Source organism: Notamacropus eugenii, chromosome 2 (assembly GCF_028372415.1).
Source record: "Notamacropus eugenii isolate mMacEug1 chromosome 2, mMacEug1.pri_v2, whole genome shotgun sequence".
Lineage (NCBI taxonomy): Eukaryota > Metazoa > Chordata > Mammalia > Diprotodontia > Macropodidae > Notamacropus > Notamacropus eugenii.
The window spans coordinates 190,422,461-190,446,915 of record NC_092873.1 but is presented as its reverse complement, the minus strand read 5'-3'; the positions used below and the strand labels follow the sequence as shown (position 1 = coordinate 190,446,915).

General features: G+C 38.7%; 1 protein-coding gene across 1 annotated transcript in view; it reads left to right on the top strand.

Moving 5' to 3' along the window:
* SLC22A16 (solute carrier family 22 member 16) overlaps positions 1 to 22,353 on the top strand; it is a 64,418-nt gene extending 42,065 nt beyond the window's left edge. Inside the window, exons 5-8 of the mRNA XM_072643039.1 lie at positions 1,695 to 1,822; positions 6,203 to 6,312; positions 8,642 to 8,741; positions 21,948 to 22,353. Coding sequence (XP_072499140.1) covers positions 1,695 to 1,822; positions 6,203 to 6,312; positions 8,642 to 8,741; positions 21,948 to 22,160 — 551 coding nt within the window. The 3' untranslated portion in view covers positions 22,161 to 22,353. The remainder of the gene's footprint in view (positions 1 to 1,694; positions 1,823 to 6,202; positions 6,313 to 8,641; positions 8,742 to 21,947) is intronic.
* The last annotated feature ends 2,102 nt before the right edge of the window (positions 22,354 to 24,455 follow it).

The window sequence follows — 24,455 nt, the reverse complement described above, 5'->3', positions numbered from 1 at the left end:
CAAACACTTATTAGCTATGTGACCCTGGGCAAATACTGGGATCTTATCCTGTCTCAGCCTCAGTTTCCTCTTCTGTAAAATGAGGATAGTAATAGAACCTAGCTGCCAGCGTTATTGTGAAGATATAGTCAGATATTTGTAAAATGCTTTGCAAACCTCGCAGTGCTACATAAATGCTAGCTATTTTCATTAAACAATCCTTCCTCGGAAGACCATTGAAGAAGGAGTTCCACCAAACACCCTTAGTGAAGGATTCTGGTGTTTGGCTATCTTTGTTGTCCAGAAATTCTTCTTATATTTAGTAAACTCAATCCCTTTGGTGAAATTTTTTCTTTCTTTTGATATAGTATCAGGGAGACAAAGAGATCTGGATGAGGAGTCAGGCTGAATTTGAGTTGTCATTTCCTAAGTGTGTGACCTTGGATGAGTCACAATCTCTGAATTAGTTTTTTCCTCTGTAAAATGGGAGTTCCTAGCTTATGATTCCATGGTTGTTTATTTGTTTCAGTTGTGTTTGACAATTTGTGACCTCATTTGGGGTTTTCTTGGCAAAGATATTGGAGCAGTTTGCCATTTCATTCTCCAGCTCATTTTACAGATGAGGAAACTGAGGCAAACAAGGTTAAGTGATTTGCGTAGGGTCACATGGCTAGTAAGTGTCTGAGGCCGGATTCAAACTCAGAAAGATGAGTCTTCCGGACTCCAGACCTGGCACTCTATCTACTGTACAAACAAAATTGTTATAGAAACCGTTATAAACTAGCTCCCAGCCAAACTACATTGCTTGGAGGGCCCACTTCTTGTGGCAATGCCAGTGAAAATTTTTTTTGTGTGTGTGTGGTGTTGGGCTGGAGGGATGAGGGTCAGGGGAGGAGTCCCTTTGGAAAGATTCACTTGGGATCCCAGGATTGAAGGGTTTGCTTTGTACCTAGAATTTATTTTCCCATGAAAATGCTATCCTTACTTATAATTTTTGTTAAATTATAGGCAGAACATCTGTAAATTGTCTTTTCTGAGGATATGATTATTATTCCTGAATCAATATTTGCAAAAGAGTCAGAAAAACCATGGGGCCTGTAGCCAGTGGCCTAAATAAAAGGGAATCCAGTTAAAAATAGGTTCAGAAGAGTTCATTATATGTCAGGCATAAGAATTAGAGCTGAGAAGAACCTTAGAGCTCATCTAGGTTCACCCACTCACTTTACAGATAGGGAAAATGAGGTCGAGAGAGATTGACTTGTCCAAGGTTAGGCAGAGAATGTAGTAAGATTAGAAAGACAGTGGCAGGTAGTAAGATTTGAATCCTGGTGCTTTGATGCCAAATCTAGAGTTCTTCCTATCATACCACCTTGCTCCTACAGAGGTGGGAACCTTCGCTTCTTTCCTCTTTTCGAGAAATAGAGATTCTTGTTTTGTTCAGTAGTTTCAGTAGTGTCTGACTTTTTGTGACCCCTTTTGGGGTTTTCCTTGCAAAGATACTGGAGTGGTCTGCCATTTTCTTCTCCAGCTCATTTGACAGATGAGGAAACTGAGGCATACTGGGTTGGGTGACTTGCCCAGGGTCACACAGCTAGTAAGTGTTTGAGGCTGGATTTGAACTCAGGTTTTCTTGACTCCAGACTTGGTTCTCTATTCACTGTGCCACCTAGCTGCCATTACCTTACCCTACAGTTTGCTAAATTTTCTGTTGACAGGTGCTGTGGAACTCCCTGCTTATGTTATTGCTTGCATTGGAATGGACAAACTTGGAAGAAGAAATACTCTGACACCATTTCTTATTGCTAGTGCCCTGATCTGTGCCATGATCATGCTGATCCCTGACGTGAGTAGTTTGTTATCTTAAATCAGTGGTTCTCCAACTTGTCTTGATTTAAGGCTCAGTATTCTTTGCTGGGATGAATCAAGACATGATGAATGTGTAAGTTGGCACTACAGGACACTTGGCTGATGATCACTGGCACAGTTCCCTTTGTGTGAGGGTGTAGTTCTTTGTCAGTTCAAGGTTTAGTGTATTTCCAGGTGATTGTGTACATAATATAGGTGTGTTTTGCTTATTTAAAAAAAAAAAAACCACAGTACTTAGATTATGCATGCTGGCTAAGTAAAATTCATATTAAATTAATTATATATTTTGTTTTACATGAAATAGCATAACACCCCAAATTTCACGGCTCACCTAGGGAAACTCATATCTCATACTTAGAGAACCACCTCTTCAATCTTATTTTCCAAGAAATGAGCCTGACATTTGGATCAAGTGCCAGGCCTGGAGCTAGGAAGACCTGAATCCAAATGTAGACTTAGATACTTATTACTGAGGTGACCCTGGGCAAGCTGTTTGACCTCTGTTTGCCTTGGTTTCTTCAGCTGTAAAATGGGGATGATAAGAACATCTGCCTCACAGGGCTGTTGTGAGGATCAAATGAATAATATTTGTAAAGCACTTCACACAGTGCCTAGCACACAGTAGGCACTATATAAATGCTTATTTTTCTATTGCATTTATTGAATTAGAGGTAAAGGAAAGTAAGTGGGTTTATATGTCTGATCTTTCTTTCCTTATTCAACGATAGATGTCATGGGATTGGGAATATTTTAGTAACAGTTTCTTTGATCCTTAAGAATTAGACATTAGAAATATATGACATAGTATGATCTAATAGTTCTAAGTGGGTCTGCAATGTTTTAGAAGCCAAATTACTTGAGATTTAAGTATAACTTCTATTTAGAGCAGGACTAAAGTTAGTTCAATTAGAAATATTTCTGAAGCGCCAGATACTGTCTTAGGCACGAGGGATACAAAGATAAAATTGAAACAGTTCCTTGCCTCAGGGAGCTTCTACTCTGTTGGTTAGAACATGTACATAGATAAGTAAGTATAAGATAATCTGTTCAGCAAAAGGGAGAAATAATAATTCTGAACAAATGAGAAAGACTTCCCAAAAGTAGAAAGTGGCTCATGTACTGAGCCCAGAAGGAAAATAAGGTTTCAGAGAGGCAAATTTGTGGGATAGAATTTGTGGTAACTATTGACTTATGGCAGTGGTGAGAAATGAAATATCTCATATGAGAATAGGTACCAGTCCATTTTAGCTGGAATATAGAGCACATAAAAAGTAATCAGGTCAAATAAGGCTAAGAAGGGAGGTGGAGAGCCAGAATGAACGGCCTTAAATACCCTAGGGAGTGAATGTTTTATCCTGAAGGCAATAGAGAGCTGTAGAAGGCTTTGCCCTTCAAGTTGGAGAGAATATATGTTCTCTTTGACTGTGTATTCCCTTTAAATGACAATTATCCCATGTCTACAAGGAAATTTTCCAAATCTAGGATGTTTTACACAGCTGCCAAAGTGGTTTAACATTAGTCCAAGTCTAACCCTACTACTCCTCTACCCAATCAACTGCAGTGGCTCCCTATTGCCATAATAAACTATAAACTCTTCTGTTCAGCTTTTAAAGTCCATCACAACCCAAGTTTCCCACCTTACTGTGCATTCCTCAGCCTTCTTGACTCTACAATCCAGCCAAACCAACTATTGCTCCTCACACACAGCAATACATCTCCGGGCTGGATACCTTTGTACCTACCTTTCCTGATACCCTTAATTTGCTACTGCCCTCCCTCCCAAACTACCCTCTGTTTAACTACTTTATATTTTTTTAATATTTATTTGGTATCTACTTATATATGGCCTGTTAGAATGAAACTTCCTCTTAGGGATTGTCTCATCCTTTGTCTTTGTATCTGTAGCACCTCACACAGTCCCTAGCACATAGTAGTCACTTAATATGTGATTGTTGATTGACTGATACATATGAATATCAGGAACTTTTCTTTTGGGTACAGAACTATACAGATGGATGATCCAGGCATGGCTGTAAAGGTTTGAATGTGAGACTTTTTAGACTGTTCATTTCACTTGATCTCTAATAGGTAGAATTTTCCTCCAAGTTCTGCATACCTTCTGTATCCTTTTCAAGTTATGGAACAGGCTTCCCCTTTAGGATATTACCTATATGGGGTAATGCTTTTTAGGGCTGTGCTTTTTATCACTGGCTTTGGGACAGCTTGGTATCTCCAGTTGTCTCAAGCAGTGTTATGATGCTTTCGCATTTTCAAAATAAAATATATTCAAGTTTAATTTTATTTTGGGGGAAAGATGGGTGCCTTGTGACACTTGTGCATGCAATAATAATAATAGCAGTAATAATACATGTAGCTCTTTAAACTGTAATATGTACTTTGCAAAGCATTTTATGAATATTATCTCACTTTATCATCACAACAACCCTGGAATGCAGATGCTATTTATAGATGAGGAAACTGAAACAGACAGAAGTGAAATGATTTGCCCAGGGTCACACAGCTAGGAAGTGTCTCCAGCTGGACTTGAACTCAGGTCTTGTGTCTCAGACTGGATTTGAACTCAGGTCTTCCTGATTCAAAGGTCAGCACTCCATCCACTGTGCCACCTAAGTGTGTCATTGTAGCCATCCCACAAATGAGGAAACTGAGACCCCAAAATATTAAACGACTTGGCCCAAGTTTGTACTGTGGTGGACCTGGGATTCTGTGACTTTTTGAGAGTCCTTTTAGATCAGTAAGTATAAGATATACTACAGTGGTAACTTGCCCTCATGTTTGGGAGAGCAAATGCATCTCCCAAATTACCTAAATACATCCAAAGAGCACGTTATTTTTGCTTCCCAACTGACTCAGGAAACATTTGTAAGGTGTACGGGTGCTAGAAATACAAAGAGATATAGCAAAACAAACCCTACCTGCAATGAGTTTACATTCCGATAGAAGTTGTTGTTCAGTCTTTTCAATTGTGGCTTACACTTTGTGACCTCATTTGAAGTTTTCTTGGCAAAAGTACTGGAGTGGTTGACCATTTCCTTCTCCAGCTCATTTTACAGATGAGGAAATTGAGGCAAACAGGGTTAAATGATTTATTCAGAGCCACATAGTTAGTGTCTCAAACCAGATTTGAATTCAGAAAGATGAGTCTTCCTGACTCCAGGCCTGGTTCTCTATCCACTGCGCCACCTAGCTGATTGAGGAGGAATACACAGTATGAACAAGTATAATCCAGAGTGAGTGTATTAAGGGCAAAGGAGAGAACCAAAGTGTTCTAAGAAAGTTTGAGTGCTAAGAAAATGCATTCAGGTGGCAGGGAACAGAAACTCTATCATGGAAGAACTGGTACCTTTGATGTGCCTTAAACAAGGAAGACTGGTGAGTGAGGCAGCGGAATGAGGAAGGAGAATGTTCTGGGTCAGAGGGAATTTGCTGCATTAATGAAATGCTCTTCCACCAGGGGGGAGCCTGCAGAATGAGAGCAGGGTCTAGTTTAGTTGGAAAGTAGTTCCTGAAAAGGGGAATAAAGCTGTAAACTTATCCTGGAGCTATTTGGAGCCTTACATGTCCATCTGAGTTGAAATTTTATACTAAAGTCCATAGAGAGTCACTGAGGATTTCTGAGCAGGGGAGAGGTGTAGCCAGAGTTACGCATTAGGAAAAACATTTTGAAGTGGTGCAAAGGAGGCACCGGAGAGAGGAAAGACAGGGAAACTAGGTGCGTAGCTTATAAAATAGTCTAGAAGAGAATTGATGATGCAGGTTTGCCTTGGGGAGGGAAAGAATAAGCATTTATTAAGTCCCTACTATGTACCAGGCATTGTGCTAAGTGCTTTACAAATATTGTCTCATTTGATCTATACAATAACTTTGTGTGTAGGAGTTATTATTAGCCACATTTTACAGATGAGAAAATTGAGTCAAAGGTTAAGTGACTTGTCCAAGGTCACACAGCTAGTAAGTGTTTGAAGCAGGTTTTGAACTGAGGTCTTTCTGACTCCTGATATGGCGCTCTATCTATTTTTCCACCTAGCTGCCTCTAGAGTCTAGGGACCCCTGATGACTGTGTGAATGACAGAGGAACAGGAAAAGAAAGAGGCATCCTGAGGTGGAGACAAGCATGCTGGACTTGGAGTCAGGAGATCCTTGGGTTAGAATCCCAGCTCTAACACTTACTAACTATAATGTGAACTGGATCCTTTGTCAGTTTCTTCATCTGTAAAATGGGTGACCAATACCTGTAGTATTCATCTTTCAGGGTTATCATGAGCTTCAAAGAAGATAATGAGTCCAAAGGACATTGCAAACTCCTTAAAATGACACATTTGCATTGTTTCCACAGCACTGCAATGTTTTGATTGTTTTGGCAAATATGGCAGGAAAGTTTGCCATCGGTGTTGCATTTGGCCTCATTTACCTATATACGGCAGAGCTATATCCAACATTCATAAGGTGAGAGTTGGCGATTTACTTCCTGTTTTCCTGTTACTGTTGAATGTACAGTCTTTGATACTTCAAGGATATTTGACTTGTTTGTGAGTACTGCCTTCCCTGATGCAGACAGTGACTCTCCTCTGTGCCTCAGAAGGTGAGCTTTGTGATTTATTATGACTAAAAATTTGTTGTTCCCACATCCCAACCAACCTGGTGATGAGCCTCTCTGAATTTTACTTGGCTTGTCACCAAATGATGATAGATGACAGTCATCCAAGTTGCCTGGCTTAAACTCACAACCTTTTCAGTTAGTAAATCACTCAATTGGGCATATCAGGGTTGGCCCTCTGCTGGTATAGGGGATGACAATCCAAACTCACCTCTACAATGAAACTTTACAATGAAATATTGGAAGAAGACTTTAGTGGACATCACAGTGGACATCATTTGTTTAACTGGCTATTCAACAAACAGAGGTCCCAGGTATCTTCTATTTAGAAAGAGAGCCTGAGGTAAAAGAAATTCTGGTATATTGTAACTCTAAAGCTGTGGTTATCGATCAATCAAAAAGCATTTATTAAGCACTTATGGTGTGCCAGGTACTGTGCTAAGTGCTGATTATGGTTCATTGGCACTGAAAAACTAAAAAGAATGATTTTGAAATATTTATTTTAAAAAATCACTTTTTGAAGGTGTGCATAGTCCTAAAGAACTTTAAAGCACAGTTGTCTTGGACTTCTAGCTTTAAATCCCAATATCCTAAGACTGCCTATATTTCTTGCCATAGGAGGCCTATTTTCTCATGATATATCACTGCTGTTCTAATATTTGGCAAACTGTGACCCTAAATGTAGAAACCTTTCTTAGCTCATGGGCTGTTCAAAAACTACGGGCTTGTGGGGTGTAGTTGGCTATACCCTCCTTTAGATGAAAGCAAATGCCAATGGTGCTATAACCCCTTGTATTCGGAGATCCTTGGGCCTCATTTGTGAACCCAGATATGACTCTGAGCAGGAAAGGGGGTGGGAGAGATCTAAGTAAGGTGCCCAGTTACAGAGTATAAGGAAACCCTTTCACCTTTGATGAGACAAGACCCAATCCTGGGACCAGAAGTAGACACAAATTCCAAAAGTTCTTTGTGCAGAGCATTTTCTGTAATTCAGGGCAGAGAAGAATTTGAACAATCTCCATTGACTGAGGGAGAAAAGAAATTGCCTAAACCATTGCTGTGGATATGTGTTACTGGTAGTTGTACTGCGTAGCCATGGGAGATGGTATGCTAGAATTGGAGACAGGAAGGGAAAAGGTATGATTCCTGCCCTGACACTTAACTAGTTATGTGATGATGAGCAAGTTGCTTCATTTATCTCTTCAAGCCTCAGTTTTCTGAATACCTTCCTCATAGAGTTGTTATGAAGTCAGCTTGTGTATGTTTTGCAAACTTCGAAGCACCGTGTCCACCACTATCAATCAGCATTTATGAAGTGTTTATTAAAATGGCAGCTGGTATGAATTTTAGAAGAATAGGTGGTCTCTTTTCAACTAGAGGTGCATCCCACTTTAAGAAAAAGTCAACAGGTGAACATTTAAACTTGTGAAACAGCACTCTTTATTAGGGAGGGATAATTTACTTTAAAATTATTTTACAAAAAATTTTGCTAATGTTTTCCTTAGATAGTGGTCACACATTTAAAATACTTGACATGAAAGAAAAATTGGATTTATGTGCAACTTTTCAGCTACCTATCACTTGTGTAAATTGAGGCATAATGCTACCCATGACTGCTGGGGTTGCAAAACTTCATGCATTGGCTTTGTTTCATATCTATATTCGTGAAAAATCTTGTCTTAAAAATTTTTCCTGATTGAATTCATCTAATATTTCTCTTAGGTGTCCTTTCCTCTACCAAAGGCCATCTCCAGTGTCCTTCCAGACTGTGGAGGGCTCTCTGGGTTCAATGAGGCTATGCCAATGGGGTGTGAGTTTCTGGTGACCCCTACCAAACCAGAGACACTTCAAGCATAGACCCATTGTGGATCTACAGGCTATGGCCCAGGCTAGCTGAGTTCTGAATGGTTCATTGTCAGAAAGCTGGCCACCAGGTGATAAATATTTCTGACCACAGCAACTCCTAAACAACCTCTTTTGAAGGTGTCAAGAGGGCCATGAACTGTGTGGATTGAGGGAAGTCCATACATCAATGCAGTTTGGCCTGCGTATTCTTTCCACCTATGAAATTGCAGCAATGTTCAAATATTTTTCATAGAGCAAAAGTCATAAACATTCAGTTTTCTGTCTTGTGTCTCCTACTTATTTCCTGTGCTATTGCTATCTTAACATTTTTAGGTCCCTTGCAGTAGGAAGTGGAAGCATGATGTGCCGTGTAGGAAGCGTGATAGCACCTTTCTGTGTTTACCTCACAAGTGTGTGGATCTTCATGCCACAGGTATCAATTGACAGCATTTTTTTGATAATGCTAATTCAGAATTTAACAATTTAATTTTAGAATTGAACAGTGAGATGCCTAATTAGTGGTTTAAAAAAAACCACTTGTTTTTTATGATTCTCTTTTCTTACTCCTAGAAATGATCATGTCTTTTAAAAAATGTTTTATTGGTGTCTTGTTTTTATGTTATGATAATTTTCAGATGTAGGCAAATGATCTTGCCCTTTTAAAGAAGGCTTTACTGGTGCCTTGTTCTTATATCACAATCATTTTCAGACGTAGGCAGCCCCTGCCATCTTCTGGAATTAAATCTTCCCTCATAACAAAAATAGATGAGCCAAAATGTGACAAAGACTACCTCCAGAAGCATATGCAGCATGCTTCCCCCACAGTCCCTCACCAGTCTGTTAAGAGGAGGCATGAAGCTCTCGTTATTCTCTTGGGTCAAATTGGGTTATTATAACCATGTAAATTTGGATTCATTTTAGAGTTCTTAGTATTTACATGACTATTGTTGACATTAAACTCTGGGACACCAGCACTTGTGGTTTCATGATGTGCTGTGGGTAGAACTGTCTCAAAGAGTTCAGTCAGACCACCATTATTCCAAGTATAAGCGTTTATTGAGACTGATACCTCTCATGAAGCAGGCTAAGTTCCAAGAGGAACCAGCAACCTTAGGGAAAGCAAAATGGATTTTTATAGGGTAAAGATGCAATTACATAACAGAAATTATGGATATTAAAAAGAGAGGAGGAGTTTGTTAAGGGATTAGGTAATAGGGAAGGGGTCCCAGTCACAGTGGAACTGTGCATGCAGTTACCCACAATGCATACAGAAAAACCTATTTAGGGGTACGTATGTATGATAGTAGTATTATAATAAGCCTCTCTATGTCATAAGTTCACTCTAGGTCAGTTCTTTACTATTATTGTGCAGGTGCCTACTTAGGGAAAGTTCCTTCTCTTGTTTTGAGGTCCACACCCTGCTTGGGCATCCTGGTGGTCCTGCTCTTTGATTGACTGAGTATTGTGGCCCTGTCCAAGATTAGATGGATGTGGTTGTGGTTGAGTGTGTGGACATACCTGCTGCTTCTGTAGGAAATATGAGGAATGGGTCTGGAGACAGTACCTAGGCAGAGGCAATGGCTGGGATTCCATCACATGGACATACCTGCTGTTCTGTGAGAAATATAAATTCATGGACACATCTGTTGTTCTGATGAGCAGTGAGGCATATATGAGGAAGTTAGGATATTGAATGGGGGATGTGTGAGTGGCTAGGTAGGGACAGTGGGCCTTTTATTCAGTGGGGCCTTTAAGAAAATTAGAATATTGGGGCTGGAGGCAGCTTTATTAGGATTCTATCAATTATGATCATTGTGTGGGGCAGCAAGGTGGTGAAGTGGGTATGCCAAGCCCAGAATTAAGAATATCTGAGTTCAAATGTAAGCCTCAGATACTTACTAGCTATGTGACCCTGGGCAAGTCATTAACCTTTTTTGCCTCAATCCCACATCTGTCAAATGAGTTGGAGAAGGATATGGCAAGCCACTCCAGTATCTTTGCCAAGAAAACCCCAAATGGGGTCATGGAGGGTCAGACATGATTATAATGACTCAACAACAAATCATCATTTATATTATCTAAACGATCATCTCTTCGTCACTTCATTAGATCTGGAATCAGGGTCTATTTTAGGCAAACTGAGTGGATTTGTTTTTTCTCACCTCCCTCTATCCATTGGCTTCCTCATCTTTTGTCACATCATAGCCAGAACAATTCTTCTGTGGTCAGACATCCTCATGCTTGCCTTTGGCCACTCAAGGCTTTGTATACTTGACCTCTGTCATTGAAGCCAATCTATTCTGTGACTGAGTCCTTCAGGGTCCAAGTTCTCAACTCTTATTATCTCATAAACAAATCCTCTCATTGGCTAATATGCCAAGAAGAGAAGTGGTTTTTCTGAAATAATAGGTATTTATTTTAACTGTAGTTTTCTGGAGATAATTTTACTGCTATTATCTAACCCAGCAGAGTCAGAGTGGTAGGGATTTTAGACAGGTAAGGAAGGTATTTTGAAGCAGGCAAGTCTTTCAGTACCCCTCAAATTGGAAGTTTTGTAGGTAGCTATAGGGAGAAAGGAATTGAAATCAGAATTTGAGGATAATTTTAAAAGATTGGAGAACATGCCTGAAAGAGCTCAAAATCAATGAGGCAACTAATAACAGGTTTATCATTTTATAAAACGGAACTGTGAATGCCACAGAACAGCTGGAAAATAAGCTTATCAAATGATTGTTATTAAAAGAACTGTAAAATATTAAGATTCAAGTGATTAAAGTCAACAGGCTAAGACTAGAACTATTGTCATCTCCCCAAGTTTAGAAAAGTAAGAAAAAATTTAATGCTATGTTCCAGGAAATTATTCAATAAAACTTTTCAGAATGAATAGAGTAATGACTAAATGTAAATAGAAAGAATCCACATAATACTGACAAAGAAAATTGTTGTTATTCCTTCAAATCAGTTGTTTCCAACTTTTTGTGACCCTATTTGGATTTTTTTTTTTTAGCAAAGAGACTGTGGAGTGGTTGTTCAGAGTCACACAGCTAATAAGGGTCTGAGGCCAGATTTGAACTCAGGAAGATGAGTCTCCCTGACTTTCAGCCTGGCACTCTGTCCTAGCTGCCCTGACAAAGAAAGTGGCAAGATTCAATTCTCCCAATCAAAATAATAAGATCATATATTTGACTAGAAAAAAACTTCAAAAATCATTCCATTCAGTGCCCCCTCCCCCCACTTCCCCACCATTTTACAGATGAGGGTACTGTGTCGGAGAAATGAAATGAACTGACCCATGTCACATAAATGTAAAGTGGAGGAGCTAGGGTTTGCAGCCAGTTTGTAGTTAACTTTTAATACTCTAATGAAAAGAAAAAAATCATGTAAGTTGCCAAAAGAAATAACTATAACAAGGAACATCAGTTTTGGAGTTCTTAAGAAAGATGTGGATTGATTAGAAAAAATATAATGTATACAAAATTAAAATGTATTGGGGAATTTAATTTAGTTTATGTAGACTTATTTATAGGGATTATTCGAAGACTTCAGTGAAGTCTTCAAATAATCAAGCTTCCAAATGCAAAACATAAAAATTTTAAATAACTAATACTTCTCTAATTGAGAAGAAATAGATGTTAATGAAAATGTGACTGTTTTATGTAAACAAAGAAGAAAAGGAAAAATAAGATGAATATAAAGGCACATGAGAGAATAATTTCCAGGGAAAAAAGGAAGGCTTCTATCCTTGATAAAGGAGAAGTTTAAGTTAAAGAAATGTACTAGTATGTTACCAGTATAAAATAGGAATTTTGATTTCAGTGTTTTTAATTGGGTTTAGATTATTAATAACAACAAAAGTTTGTTGAATTGCTATTCAATTTATGACAAGGGAATAGAATGCTAGAAGAAAAGAAAAATCTAACAATTGTAATGCAAAATGCAAAGTGAATTCTTTAGTAAAAAGAATGAATTCTAGAATGACATAATAGAGAATCTGACAATATGTTGTTTTCCATTTAAGTTAGAGAACTTTGTATTTAATATGAAAAGTTTTATGAAGTTTGTCATGCCATTACAAAATCACAAAAAACAAGAATAGCATGGAAAATATTAAATTTTAACCAGAACATATTAGAAAAGATAATAAAAAATTCCATGTTATGCTAAACATTTTTATTCAATGGGAGAAATGAGAGAAAACCAATTTGAAATATAGATGTACCTAATAATTCTGCAGTAAAATTCATAAAAGAAAAGCTGAGGGTGTTACAAGAAGGAATAGCAAAAAAATAAAATAAATTATAGTGAGATTTCAACACCCCACTATCAGAATAGGACAAATCTAAAGAGGGGACAAATAAGAAAGAAAATAATAGAGCTGAACAGAGAACTAAACAAGTTAGATGAAGGTGGAATCAAGATGACAGAATACGGGCAGCCACCCAGCTGAACCCTCCCAACATTCCCTTCCAAACAACTGAAAAAAACTCCCCAAATCAAATTTTGGAGTGGCAGAACCAACAAAAGATCAAAATGAGACATTTTCTCAGTCTGAGACAATTTAGGAGGTAAGCAAGAGAGACCCAGAGTGCAGTATCACTGCCTTGGAGACCACTGTGAAAACAGCATCAGAAGCAACTGTGGGAGCTCTCAGCCCAGAGACAGTAAGGGGCTCAGACAACTGGTTAGAAGGAGATTATAGAGGACCCTTTCCTGGCACTGGGTATAATTGGTGATGATTGGTGACTGTATTGATTGTATACAATTCTGGGTTGCAGATTCAGGGCAGAGAAGAGTGCTTCTAGTTGGTCATAAGAGTGCTGGGACCTTGGTCTCAGTTCTAAGGCAGAAAGGAGTACTAGTGTTTGTGGCTACGGGACAACAGGAACCCTTCTTGGGTAAACACAAGAGCTGAGATTAGGAGAGAGCAGTGATTACACCTCTCCCCAGATCATACCACCTTGGAAGCATTGAAAATGTGCAAACACTTAGAGCTGGCTCTAAAAATGGCAGCATAAAAATTCACTAAATAAAAGTACTCCTTAAAAAGCAGACTTGACCAAATGGAAAAATAAGAAACAGGAAAACCATTTACATAATAATTATGTTAGTGTAAAGGAAAATAACATGAAAGACCTCAGAATTTTGATCAAAGCAGTGACCATGATTTCAGAGAAATTAATGGTTAAGCATACTTTCCACCAAATAGGTGTAGAAGGAGGCATACATTTTTAGACATGGGTAATGTATTGATTTGTTTTATTGACCATACTTATTTATTACAAGGAAGAGTTCTACTATGGAGTGCAGGGAGCAGTAAACCATTGGGAAATTAAAATGACATAAAAAAAAAAGAACATCAGAAAAATGAGGAGGGTGAGAAGGGATACACTAGAAAATGTAGAGAATATGGAAACAAAAGGTATCAATGAAATTGATTTTTTCAATACAGGAAGATTTTTGTAAATCCTCAAAAAACCCAAACAAACAAACTAGATGCAATTGCTATATGGAGAGAATTTATTGGGAAGAAAAAAAGTACAGATTTTTCTAAGAACAAATGGAATATCCAGAAATGTTGATGACATACTGACTCACAAAGAAGTAGAGGTAGATGTGGAAAAGAAAAGATTGTATATATTATGTTTATAGATTAAAATGCAAGTAAGTTAATGGGAAATAATTACATAATGCATAAAATAAGTGGGCCCATCTATAGCCAAGATAATTTTATTAAATATTAGTAATTTAAAATATGTAATATAAAATGTAAATTTCCTGAAGAAAGTATAATAATAATAGCATTATTACGTAAAAGATTATTACAATAGACATGACATTTCAAAATCTCATGGGATGAAGCCAAAGCAATACTCAGAGGAAAATTTAAAGTATGAATGCCAAGATCGAAAAGTTGAATCTATCCTTAAAAAAAACACCCTAGAAAATGAACAAAGCAATACACTAACAGAAAAAGAGAAATAAATAAAATAGAGCAGAATTTAGCCATTGAAATAAGCAAATGCAAATGATAAATCCAAAAACTTTTTAAAAAGAGAAGACTTTAGTCCAAAGGATTAAAATGAAAAGGAGAAAGAAGAGTTCTAAGAGCAAAGAAATCAAGACTCTGACCTATGAACTAAAAGAATCTCTAAGAAATTAATAATGACATATAAAACACAAGTATTAGTAAAACAAGAAATGGAGAATATAAATGGACATATCTGAGTAGAAATTGGTATAGTGCTGTTCTGCAAAAAAAGACATGGAGTTCAGATAGATTCACATGCAAATTTCACCAAACTCTTAAAGAACTGGTAACTTCTACAAAAACAAAAACAAAAGAACCAGTAACTTCTACACTCCAGTATAGGAACTGTTTCAGTATGGAGAGAAAGATGGTAGCCTAGCAGTTTCTTCTGGCAAGGCAAATATGGTTTTGATCACTAAGCCTGACAAGGCTAAGAGAGAGAATGATGAACCACTATGATTAATGAATATTAATGCAAATATATTAAAATGCACCAAAATAGAATACAGCAGTATATAAAAAATTAAGCAGCTTGACCAAGAAGTATTTATAACCAGAGTGCAAGGTTGGCTTACTAGCAAGGGAATGATTCATATAAGAAATCTTATCAGCAAGAGAAAAATAAGATTATATAATTTTGTCATTAGATATTGAGAAAACTTTTGATAAAATATAGTGGGGATGGGGGGTAGGTAAGAAAGGCTTCTTGAAGAAAGTAAGATTTTAGTTGGGACTTGAAGGAATCCTGAGAAGCCAGGAGATGGAGATGAGGATGGAGTGTTCCAGGTAATAAAAATGCTCTGAGAGGGATAATGTCCTGTGGAAGAAACAACAAAACTAGTGTCATTGTATGGAATATTTAGTGGAGGGGAGTAATGTGTTAGCAGACTGGAAAAGTAGGGGGAGATAAGGTTATGAAGGAGAACTTACTAAGCAAGGGATTTTAGACAGGGTGTCCCAAAATCCCAGTGCAGTTTTAAGCTTTATTGTTGTTCAGTTGTTTCCAACTCTTTGGCGTTTTCTTGGCAAAGATACTAAAGCGGTGTGCCATTTCCTCCTGTAGCTCATTTTACAGATCAGGAAACTGAGGCAAAGAGGTTTAAATGGTCTGCCCAAAGTCACATAGCTAGTGTCTGAGACTGGATTTGAACTCAGTTCTTTCTGACTCCAGGCCTGGCGCTTCGTTTGCTTGGCAATCTAGCTACTGAGGTTTTTTTTTTTTTTAAATTATTTTTTAATGTTTAACAATCACTGCCATACAATTGAGATTTTATCCCCACCACACCTACCCCCTACTACCCCCCTCCCTCCCCACAACTGCATACAATTCTATATAGGTTCTACATACACTTTCCTATTGAGTACATTTTCACTATAGTCATGCTATATAGTCAGACTAAAATAAATGGAAGAAATCATATAACAAATCAAAACATGATACTGAAGTTTTAATGAAACTTAAATATCTAATCCTTGAGGTAATAGGAAGCCACTGGAGTTTTTTGAATAGGGGGATTGGATCATATAGTAAGACCTGGACTTTCGGAAGATCACTTTGATAGCTGAATAGAAAATGGACTGGAATGGGCAGAGATTCAAGGCAGGGACATCAGCCACTAGATAATTGCAATAGTTTAGGTATGAGGTGAAGAGGGCCTGTACTAGGGTAGTGTCAGAATCAGAGGAGGTAAAGGGATGTATATAAGAGATGTAGAATCAGCAGGACTTGGCACCAAATTGGACATGGAGGGGGTATGACACTTAGCTTGTGAGCCTGGGTAACTGAGAGCCTAGTGGTACCCTTAAGACTAATAGGGAAGTTTGGGAACAGGGAGGACTTTTTGGAGGGGGGGAAGGAAGGAAGGTAATGAATTTAGTTCTCGATATGTTGAATTTAAAATGTCTGTGCAAATCCAGTTTAAGATGTCCAGTAAGAAATTGGAGCCACCAGACTGGAGGTCAAGGCCATATTAGAACTGAGTATCATTTGCATAAAGATGATCATTGAATCCATGGGAGGTTATGAGTTCACCAAATGAAACAGTATAGAGGGAGAAGAGAAAAGGGTCTAGGACAGAACTTTAGGGAACACCCATGGTTGTTGGTAAAATGACCTGGATAAAAATCAGCAAAGGAGATTTAGAAGGAACAGTTGTGTACATTGGAGGAAAACCAGGAGAAAGCAGTACCATGAAAACCTAGCAGAACTTGAGGCCTCGAGGTCAGATGTGGCCCTCTAGGTCCTCCAGTGCGGCCCTTTGACTAAATCCACACTTCAAAGGATTTGTTCTGTGATGTTTGGATTCTAAGGGCTACCATGGAGAACCTAGAGAGCTACATGTGACCTTGAGAATGCAGGCTCCCCATCCCTGAGAGGGAACAGGACCAAAGAGAAGATAGTCACTGATATTGTGCCTGTTTTCCCCCAGCCGCTCCAACATTTGCTGTTTTCTTTGTCATCTTTGCCAATCTGATGAGTATGAAGTAGAGTCTCAAAATTGCTTTAATTACCATTTCTCTAAATATTGGTGATTTATAGTGGTAGGTGAGATATAATGAGTTTGGTGAGTGGCAGAGGACCAGGTTGAAATTATGGTGGCTTGAGAGGGGCATTTTGAGGTCATCAGCCCTTTAGAAGACAGGAACTGGGCTGCCCCAGGAAGGAGGAGATGTTTGCTCAGGGTTAGGAGGTTTCTATCAGTGCAGCAGAATCTGCCCCAGACTAAAGAGTGCAGAGTAGGGCCACTTGAGATGAGGCAAGGCAAGGCAAGTCCACGAAGGTCCATTTCTTCTTGGATATGCATCTACTTCCCCCACCCATCTCCACCAGACTCTGGGACTTTTCTTACATTTGAAGCTTTGCCATCCTAAACTGCTGAGACTTTCCTACCAAGAAGAGAAAATAGGATAATCTTTGGTTCAGGGTGCGCCTGGAAGGATGGAAGGCCCCTATCTTGGCTTAGCTACTGGCCTTTTATCATTAGACTAATCACTGCTGTATTGGAAGAATTCCCTGTGCCCTCAAGGTGATTATAAATCAACAACGTGGCTAAAAGGGCAGGACAGGGAGTCAGGAGACCTGGGTACTAGTCCCTGCTCTGACATGAACTTTGGGACTATTTTCTTCTCTGCAAAATGAGGGAGTTGGCCCAGGCATTCTCTGCGCTCTCTTACAATTCTAATGGTCCTCAATTTCAATAAAGCTTTATTGAATCTTTCTGTCTCTGGCCAAGTCATGTCCCCTCTTGGTGGGGTGGGGGACTCAATTTCCTCTTCTGTAAAATCTAAGGGTTGAACTAGATAATCCCTCAGATTCCATCCTGCTCTAACATGCTACTTTATATTAATATTTTTAAACAATACCTTTTACTTTTGTGTAATTGAGCATGCTTTCTTTGGTCAGTTAAAGCATATATTAGATTGATTAGATTGCTTGCTATCTTGGGGAAGGGAGTGGGGAGAGAGGGAGAAAAATTTGGAACTCAAAATCTTATAGAATGAATGTTGAAAACTATCTTCACATGTAAATGGAAAAATACTATTTACAAATATATATACATGTGTGTATATAGACATATAGACATACACACATACACACACACATACATACATACATATACACGTGCTACTTTTGAGATTTCAAGGGTGAGAATTTGGATTGGAGTTCAAACCCTCTTTTAGCCCCTTCCCCAAGGGCTTCTCCCTGTTTTTGGTAAAGGATACCATTCCCCTCTCTCCCCCACATACAGACCCAACACACAGTGATAAGGCTTCTCTGATGCCAGGTGTGCCAAGTGTAAGGAAGCAACTGCCATTAGCACTGATTATCAAGACAAATTGGTTTAAATAGCAATCTACCAAATGGCTTGATTCTCTAGTACATGCCTGGTTGTGTCTAGTAGTTTCTACACTCCACACTCACCCCCATCTGGCAACTGAGGTAGCTAGATGGTTGGACCTGGAGTCAGGAAGATTCATCTTCCTGAGTTCAAATCCCTGGGTAAGTCACGTAACCATGTTTGCTGATTTTTTCCTCTGTAAAATGAACTGGAGAAGGAAAGGCAAACCATTTCGATATCTTTGCCAAGAAAACCCCAAATGGGGTCAGGAAGTGTTGTACACAACTGAAGAACAGCTAAATAGCAATGGTGGAACAGGTTTTTCTAAGAAGGAAGTGAGCTCTCAATAATTGGAATTAGACAAGTATAATATGAAATTTCAGACTTGATCCTGCTTATTTTCAAGCAAGAGAAGGTAGGTGGTGAAGTGGATAGAACGCCAGGCCTGAAGTCAAAAAGACTCATCTTCCTGAGTTCAAATCTGGCCTCAGACTAGCTGTGTGACCCTGGGCAAGTCATTTAACCATGTTCACCTTAGTTTCCTTACCTGTAAAATGAGCTGGAGAAGGAAATGGCAAACCACTCCAATATCTCTGCCAAGAAAACTCCACATTAGGATCATGAAGAGTCAGGACACGATTGGAACAACTGAACCACAAGAAGAAGCGTTCAAGCAGGAAGTTGGCTATTTCAGTTGGGCTTTGTTTGAGTCAGCCCTTCAGGAGGAATAACTGGGCATTTGTTCTCCCTCACTGTCAAGACTTGCCCCAAACTCCTGAAGGGTACTTCCTACTGAGGGTGCAGTCAATACAGTGAAATCTGCTTCCTTTTTCTGCTAGTATGGAAGGAAAAGAAAACAATGCCTCAAATCACAGTGGTTTTGACCTGTCTCTTTGTATAAACTCTCAAAGTAATCAATGATGTATTCATTGAACCATCTAGCTGCCTCAGTTGCTTCTTCAACAGAGCTAAAAACACTGATTTATTTTTCATGTGGGGTAAACACTGCAAAACCTCCCCATAGGAAAGCAGAAGACAAGGCATTCTCATGTGATCCTGAAGATGCCACCAGGTGGGAGTGGTGTGGGGTGCAGAAACTACCAGACACAAAGCGTGTGCTGGAGAATCAAGCCATTTGACGGATTCCTGTTTAAACCAATTTTTCTTGATAATCAGTGCTAATGGTAGCTGTTTCTTTACGCTTGGCACACCTGGCACTGGAGAAGCGTGATCACTGCATGTGCTGAGTCTGCATGTGGGGGAGATATTTCTCAAGTTTCTTAAATTCAAATGACTCCTTAATTAAAAGTAACATCCTATTAGTTGGAATATAGGCTTCATTCCCCCTCCACCTAAATTGGCTCACTTGTTTTACAAGCTGTGTGGTTTATAATCAATTATTTTTCAGTACCTACAAGACTAAAACTTGCAGAGAAAGTCCTGAACTTCATCGGTGGAGGTAGTTTCCTGATGTAAAAGTTCCCTATACCAATGAAATCACATTTCCAATCCCTATCCCTCTCTATACATATACACAACATGTACATGCACATTTTTCCCCCTTCCAATTGTCATTCTAAGGTTAGCATATATTTGGATAAAGTAGGGTATTTTTGGAAGCCTGGGGAGCGGTGGTAGTGGTGTTTGAATCTCAAATATCTATGTATCTGTCTGTCTCTATCTATCTATTCATAATATATATGTACATATTCACACACATATATATTTGTAAATGGTATTTATTTTTTCCAATTACATGTGAATATAGTCTTCAATATTCATTTTTATAAAATTTAGAGTTTTAAATTTTTCTTTCTCGCTCCTTCCCCACCCCCCTCCCCAAGATAGCAAGCAATTTATTCAACCTAATATAATTTTAAACAATACCTTTTACTTTCGTGTAATTGAGCATGCTTTCTTTGGTCAGTTCATGCAACTTAAGTAACTTAGGTTTTATGCTTTACTTTGATTTTTTTAAAAAGTGCATTTTGTACAATAATAATGCAAAATTTCTTGTGAAGTTTGTGTGTGGCTGTCATAATGCCAAGGAGGCAATAGTTTCTTTTTAAAGGCTGGGAGGATATGTACTTCCCTTCTATTGATAGGGAATAGGAAATCTCTGAATTGGGGTAAGGAGTGGGGGAAGTTTTATTAAATGATTTCTGGATTCCTTTGATCTTTTAAATCAATGATCTCATAACCATCTCTAAGTCTTATAAATGTCTGCTTATCTGTGAACTATCCCCACAACGAGGTTCTTATGAAAGAGCATTGATTTACAGACTCCAGCCCTGTATCTGATGCTACCTTAGATAAATCATTTAACTCCTCTGAGCCTCAGTCTCCCTAATTGTAGGAGTTGGTCTATATGGCTCCCAGGTCCCATCCATGGTAGGGACTGGGGGAAGAACATAAACACTGATCCAAAAGAGAGCAGGTTAAGGAGATAGGTTCCATATTTCCCATGAGAAAAGAGCTTCATGGCAGGGCTTGGCCTACTTCAAATAATAATGAATATAGACAGCAGCAGCTTATGGATTTAGAGCTGGTCTTGGAGCCAGGTTAGACCTAGGTTCAAGTTTTGCGTATGTGATACTGGGTAATTCACTTAACTTCTCAGTGCTATTAGCCAGAGATGTCAAATAGGCATTACTTTGCATGGTAAAGCATAATTGGGAAATATTTAATGAAATAAAATTACACTGCAACATAAATAATTTTCGTTTGTGGGTTGTCAACATGAGCCTTCAGGGATCTTTTCTATTTGAATTTGACATCACTACTCTAGACAACTTTCTACTTCAGTTGGCTGATCTGCATCGATAGAGGGAGCTTTCCTTAAGGAAATGCCTTGAACCAGTAGAATCCCTAATATTAAGAACAGCAAATCTTCACTTCCCAGCAAATAAAATGCTTCACACACCATGGAAGCTCAGTATAGACTGATTGACTATTTTTCCTCTTGCTTAGAGTTATGTCTCACAGTTTAGTTCTCTCTTTATCCTTCTAATTTAAATCATCCAGGTCACTGAAAAATGTTTCATTCTTAGGAATTAAGGACTCTTATCTTCCCCTTCTAATCAATATATAATGTTCCTTTCTTTTATTGAATGCATCAGTTTTTTTTCAAATTTGAAATTAGGAATATTGGAAGGATAAGAAATGTTAAAGTATTCTATAAATGTAAATTATTGATATAACAGGACAGAGTTCTATTTTAGTGTTCAACTTGAGTTGGAAAGTCAAAATCCACACAGAACCTTTGGAGGGAGATGGTTCCATACTGCCCCCTAGTGGCTTGCTCAGTGATAAAAAGCAGCGACCCCAATAGCTTCCAGATTCCTATCGTATCATCTAACCAGAAACCTGGTAGGTTTGAAGGAAATAAACTTTCTTACAGTTGTAAAAGTCATAGCAAAGTAGGACAGCATCTTCGTCTCCTTCTGAAATAAATTCCCAAGCTCTTTTTTGCTGTTTATCCTTTATTTAATCTTTATCTGTGGCCTTGAGGATAATGTGGCCTTCTAGGTTCTTAGGTGCAGCCTTTTGACTGAGTCCAGGTTTTATAGAACAAATCCTTTTATGAAGGGGATTTGTTCTGTGAAGTGTGGATTCAGTCAGAGGACCTCATTTGAAGGCCTAGAGGGCCACATGTGACCTCAAGTCCCCAGGTTCCCTACCCCTGGCTTAGCGCAAGGTCTGGCACATGATAGGTATTTATTAAATGCCTCTTGATTGATTTGTTGATGACCAGCTAATTTATTTCTTCTAGTTACTGGTTGGTATTATGGCCTTTCTGACTGGAATGTTAACGCTGATGCTCCCTGAAACTCTTGGGAAACCTTTGACCAACACTTGGGAGGAAGCTGAAGAACTAGGAATGAAGAAAGGAATTTCTCCTGCCAAATTGCTTCCTACAATAAATAATATGGATTCAGGGAAAATAGAGATGGTCCATCAAGGGGCAGCTGGTACCCATGGATAGGAATGTTTTGTATGTTGGCTACCATTTGAAAAATCATTAACCATTAATGCCATTTTATTAGAACCCCTCTCCTATGTATTTGTATTGTCCCTTCTTAATTTTGTAAGGAATTTTGGAAACTATTTTCTATAAATAAATAAATGTTATGAAAACAATGTCCTGCTTGCTAATAGATTAAACATATGCAAACATTTTCAGTTTGATTCTTTAATCGACTTATTGCTAATAAGAAGGGGATATATTTTCCCTTTGTAATTTCTGGCGCCACCCCCCCCCCCCCCATTTCTCCTTCTTCTTTACTTTTTGAACTTCAAGATTTTTTTTCTTAAATGTTTCCTCAGATAATAAATTCAATTTGAGGACAGATGTAAAACAGTAATAGTAATATAATTAATACTAACTAGCACTTATATGACATCTTTAGGTTTGCAAAGTACTTTACAAATACTATCTCATTTTTATTCTCACAACAATCCTGGGAGGTTATCACCCCCATTTTACAGATGAGGAAGCTCAGGCTAAGAGAGGCTTTATTTAACTTGCCTAGAGTCACACAGGCAGCTCAGTGTGGAAGTGATAGAGGGCCAGGCCTGGAGTCAGGAAGACTTAGCTTCTTAATTACACATCTGGCCTCAGACACTTACTTAGCTGTGTGACCCTGGGCAAGTCACTTAACTGTGTTTCCTCATCTTTCCCATCTAAAAGAATGAGCTAGAGAAGGAAATGGCAAACCATCTTTCTTTGCCAAGAAAACCCCAAACAGCATCATGGAGAATTAGAACACGACTGAAATAACAGTTCTTTCCTAAGGAAATATAAATGCAGATGGCAGAAAAACACCAATAGGGTTACATAGCTCAGGTAAGTATCTGATACTGGAACTGAACTCATCTTCCTGACTCTTGTGCACCCCCTATCTGCACAAGAATGGGGAGTGGAACAGGTTTGTTTGACTGCTTTGTTCCCAATCAACAGAGAATTAAATATGACTGGTCCCCTTGGTTTCAGCCCAGTCAGGGTGTGGTGATCCTCCCACTGTGCTCGTGGTTTTTCTAGTCCTCGGAGTGGTTTGATTTTTGAATTGGAAAGCCCTCTTCTGTGCTTATCATCTAATTAATGACTGAGTGAACTTGCCAGTTCTCCCTTTATCTTCCAGCTAGGTTTCCCCCATGAGTCTCCTTCACATGCCAAGTCCCTTTGAAGTTGGTGACAATTTAGTGCTTCAAAGATTTCTGCAAGTTTTCACTGCAAAATCAGAGTCTGGGGTCAGCATGCTGACTGAACTAATGCAAATCTGAATATTTCTAAGGGCTTTTGTTCTTAGCACTTTGCGTGAAGACGTCATTCCTTTTTCACATCTCCCTCCCCTCCCGCCCCAGCTCAATTCTGGCTGAGTTTTACAACTTACCTTACCATCCTCGCCCTTCACTTCTATCATTACTGTCATTTGCATTCTCATCCTTTTGCTAGGTCTGAGGTGCACATTTTCCCCCAGGTGTGTTTATTTGCAGCTGTTGGTTTTTTTGATAATCAGGAACTGATTCTTTTATCTTTAGCTAATTGAATAGAGAGACAAAGCTATTGGGTATATTCTAAGTGAAAAAGAGGGTTGAAAAATGCAGCTTGTTTGGTTGTCTGAGAAATTCAGGTGTTCAGGCTACTGAGGAAAAAATGGTGTCTTTTTAAAACCTTGTGTGGGATGGCTCAGGTCCCTACATAAATCAATTACTCAGAGGCCTCTCAAAGTGATGACAGAAAAGAGTTTTATTCGATTCTCGAGAATCTGGACAATCCCACAGCAGTTCACCTGGAGTAGGAAAGCCGAAGATAAAAATCAGGACAGTGATTTATAAACCCTAACGCAAGTCCCTCCTCCCCCCCACTGACCATTATCCTCATTAGCTGAGGATATGGTCTTACATTCTAGACACGAGATCTAACCAATCCCTTTGAAATGAAGACATCGAGGAATTACGCAAGTTTTGTCCAATCATTGAGACCCCAGTACACCACACAGTTTTATGCCTTATATGGAACTATTCTATTCCAAAAACACTGCAGCCCCGAGCCTCCAGGCCCCACCTCACCCTTGGGAGAAAACCACAATCTGAGGAGTCTTCACCAAGTCTATCCCACTCAATCCCTCCTCTTATTTTATCAGCCTGAAGACTTCTCACGGATGTTTTAACCAAAGTTCTGTAACATAATCTCACACTGTCTATTAATCTCCTCATCCCAATCAGGATCATTCATGTCTCTTGTCTCCACAGGTACCCAACCTTCCTTTTTTAATAT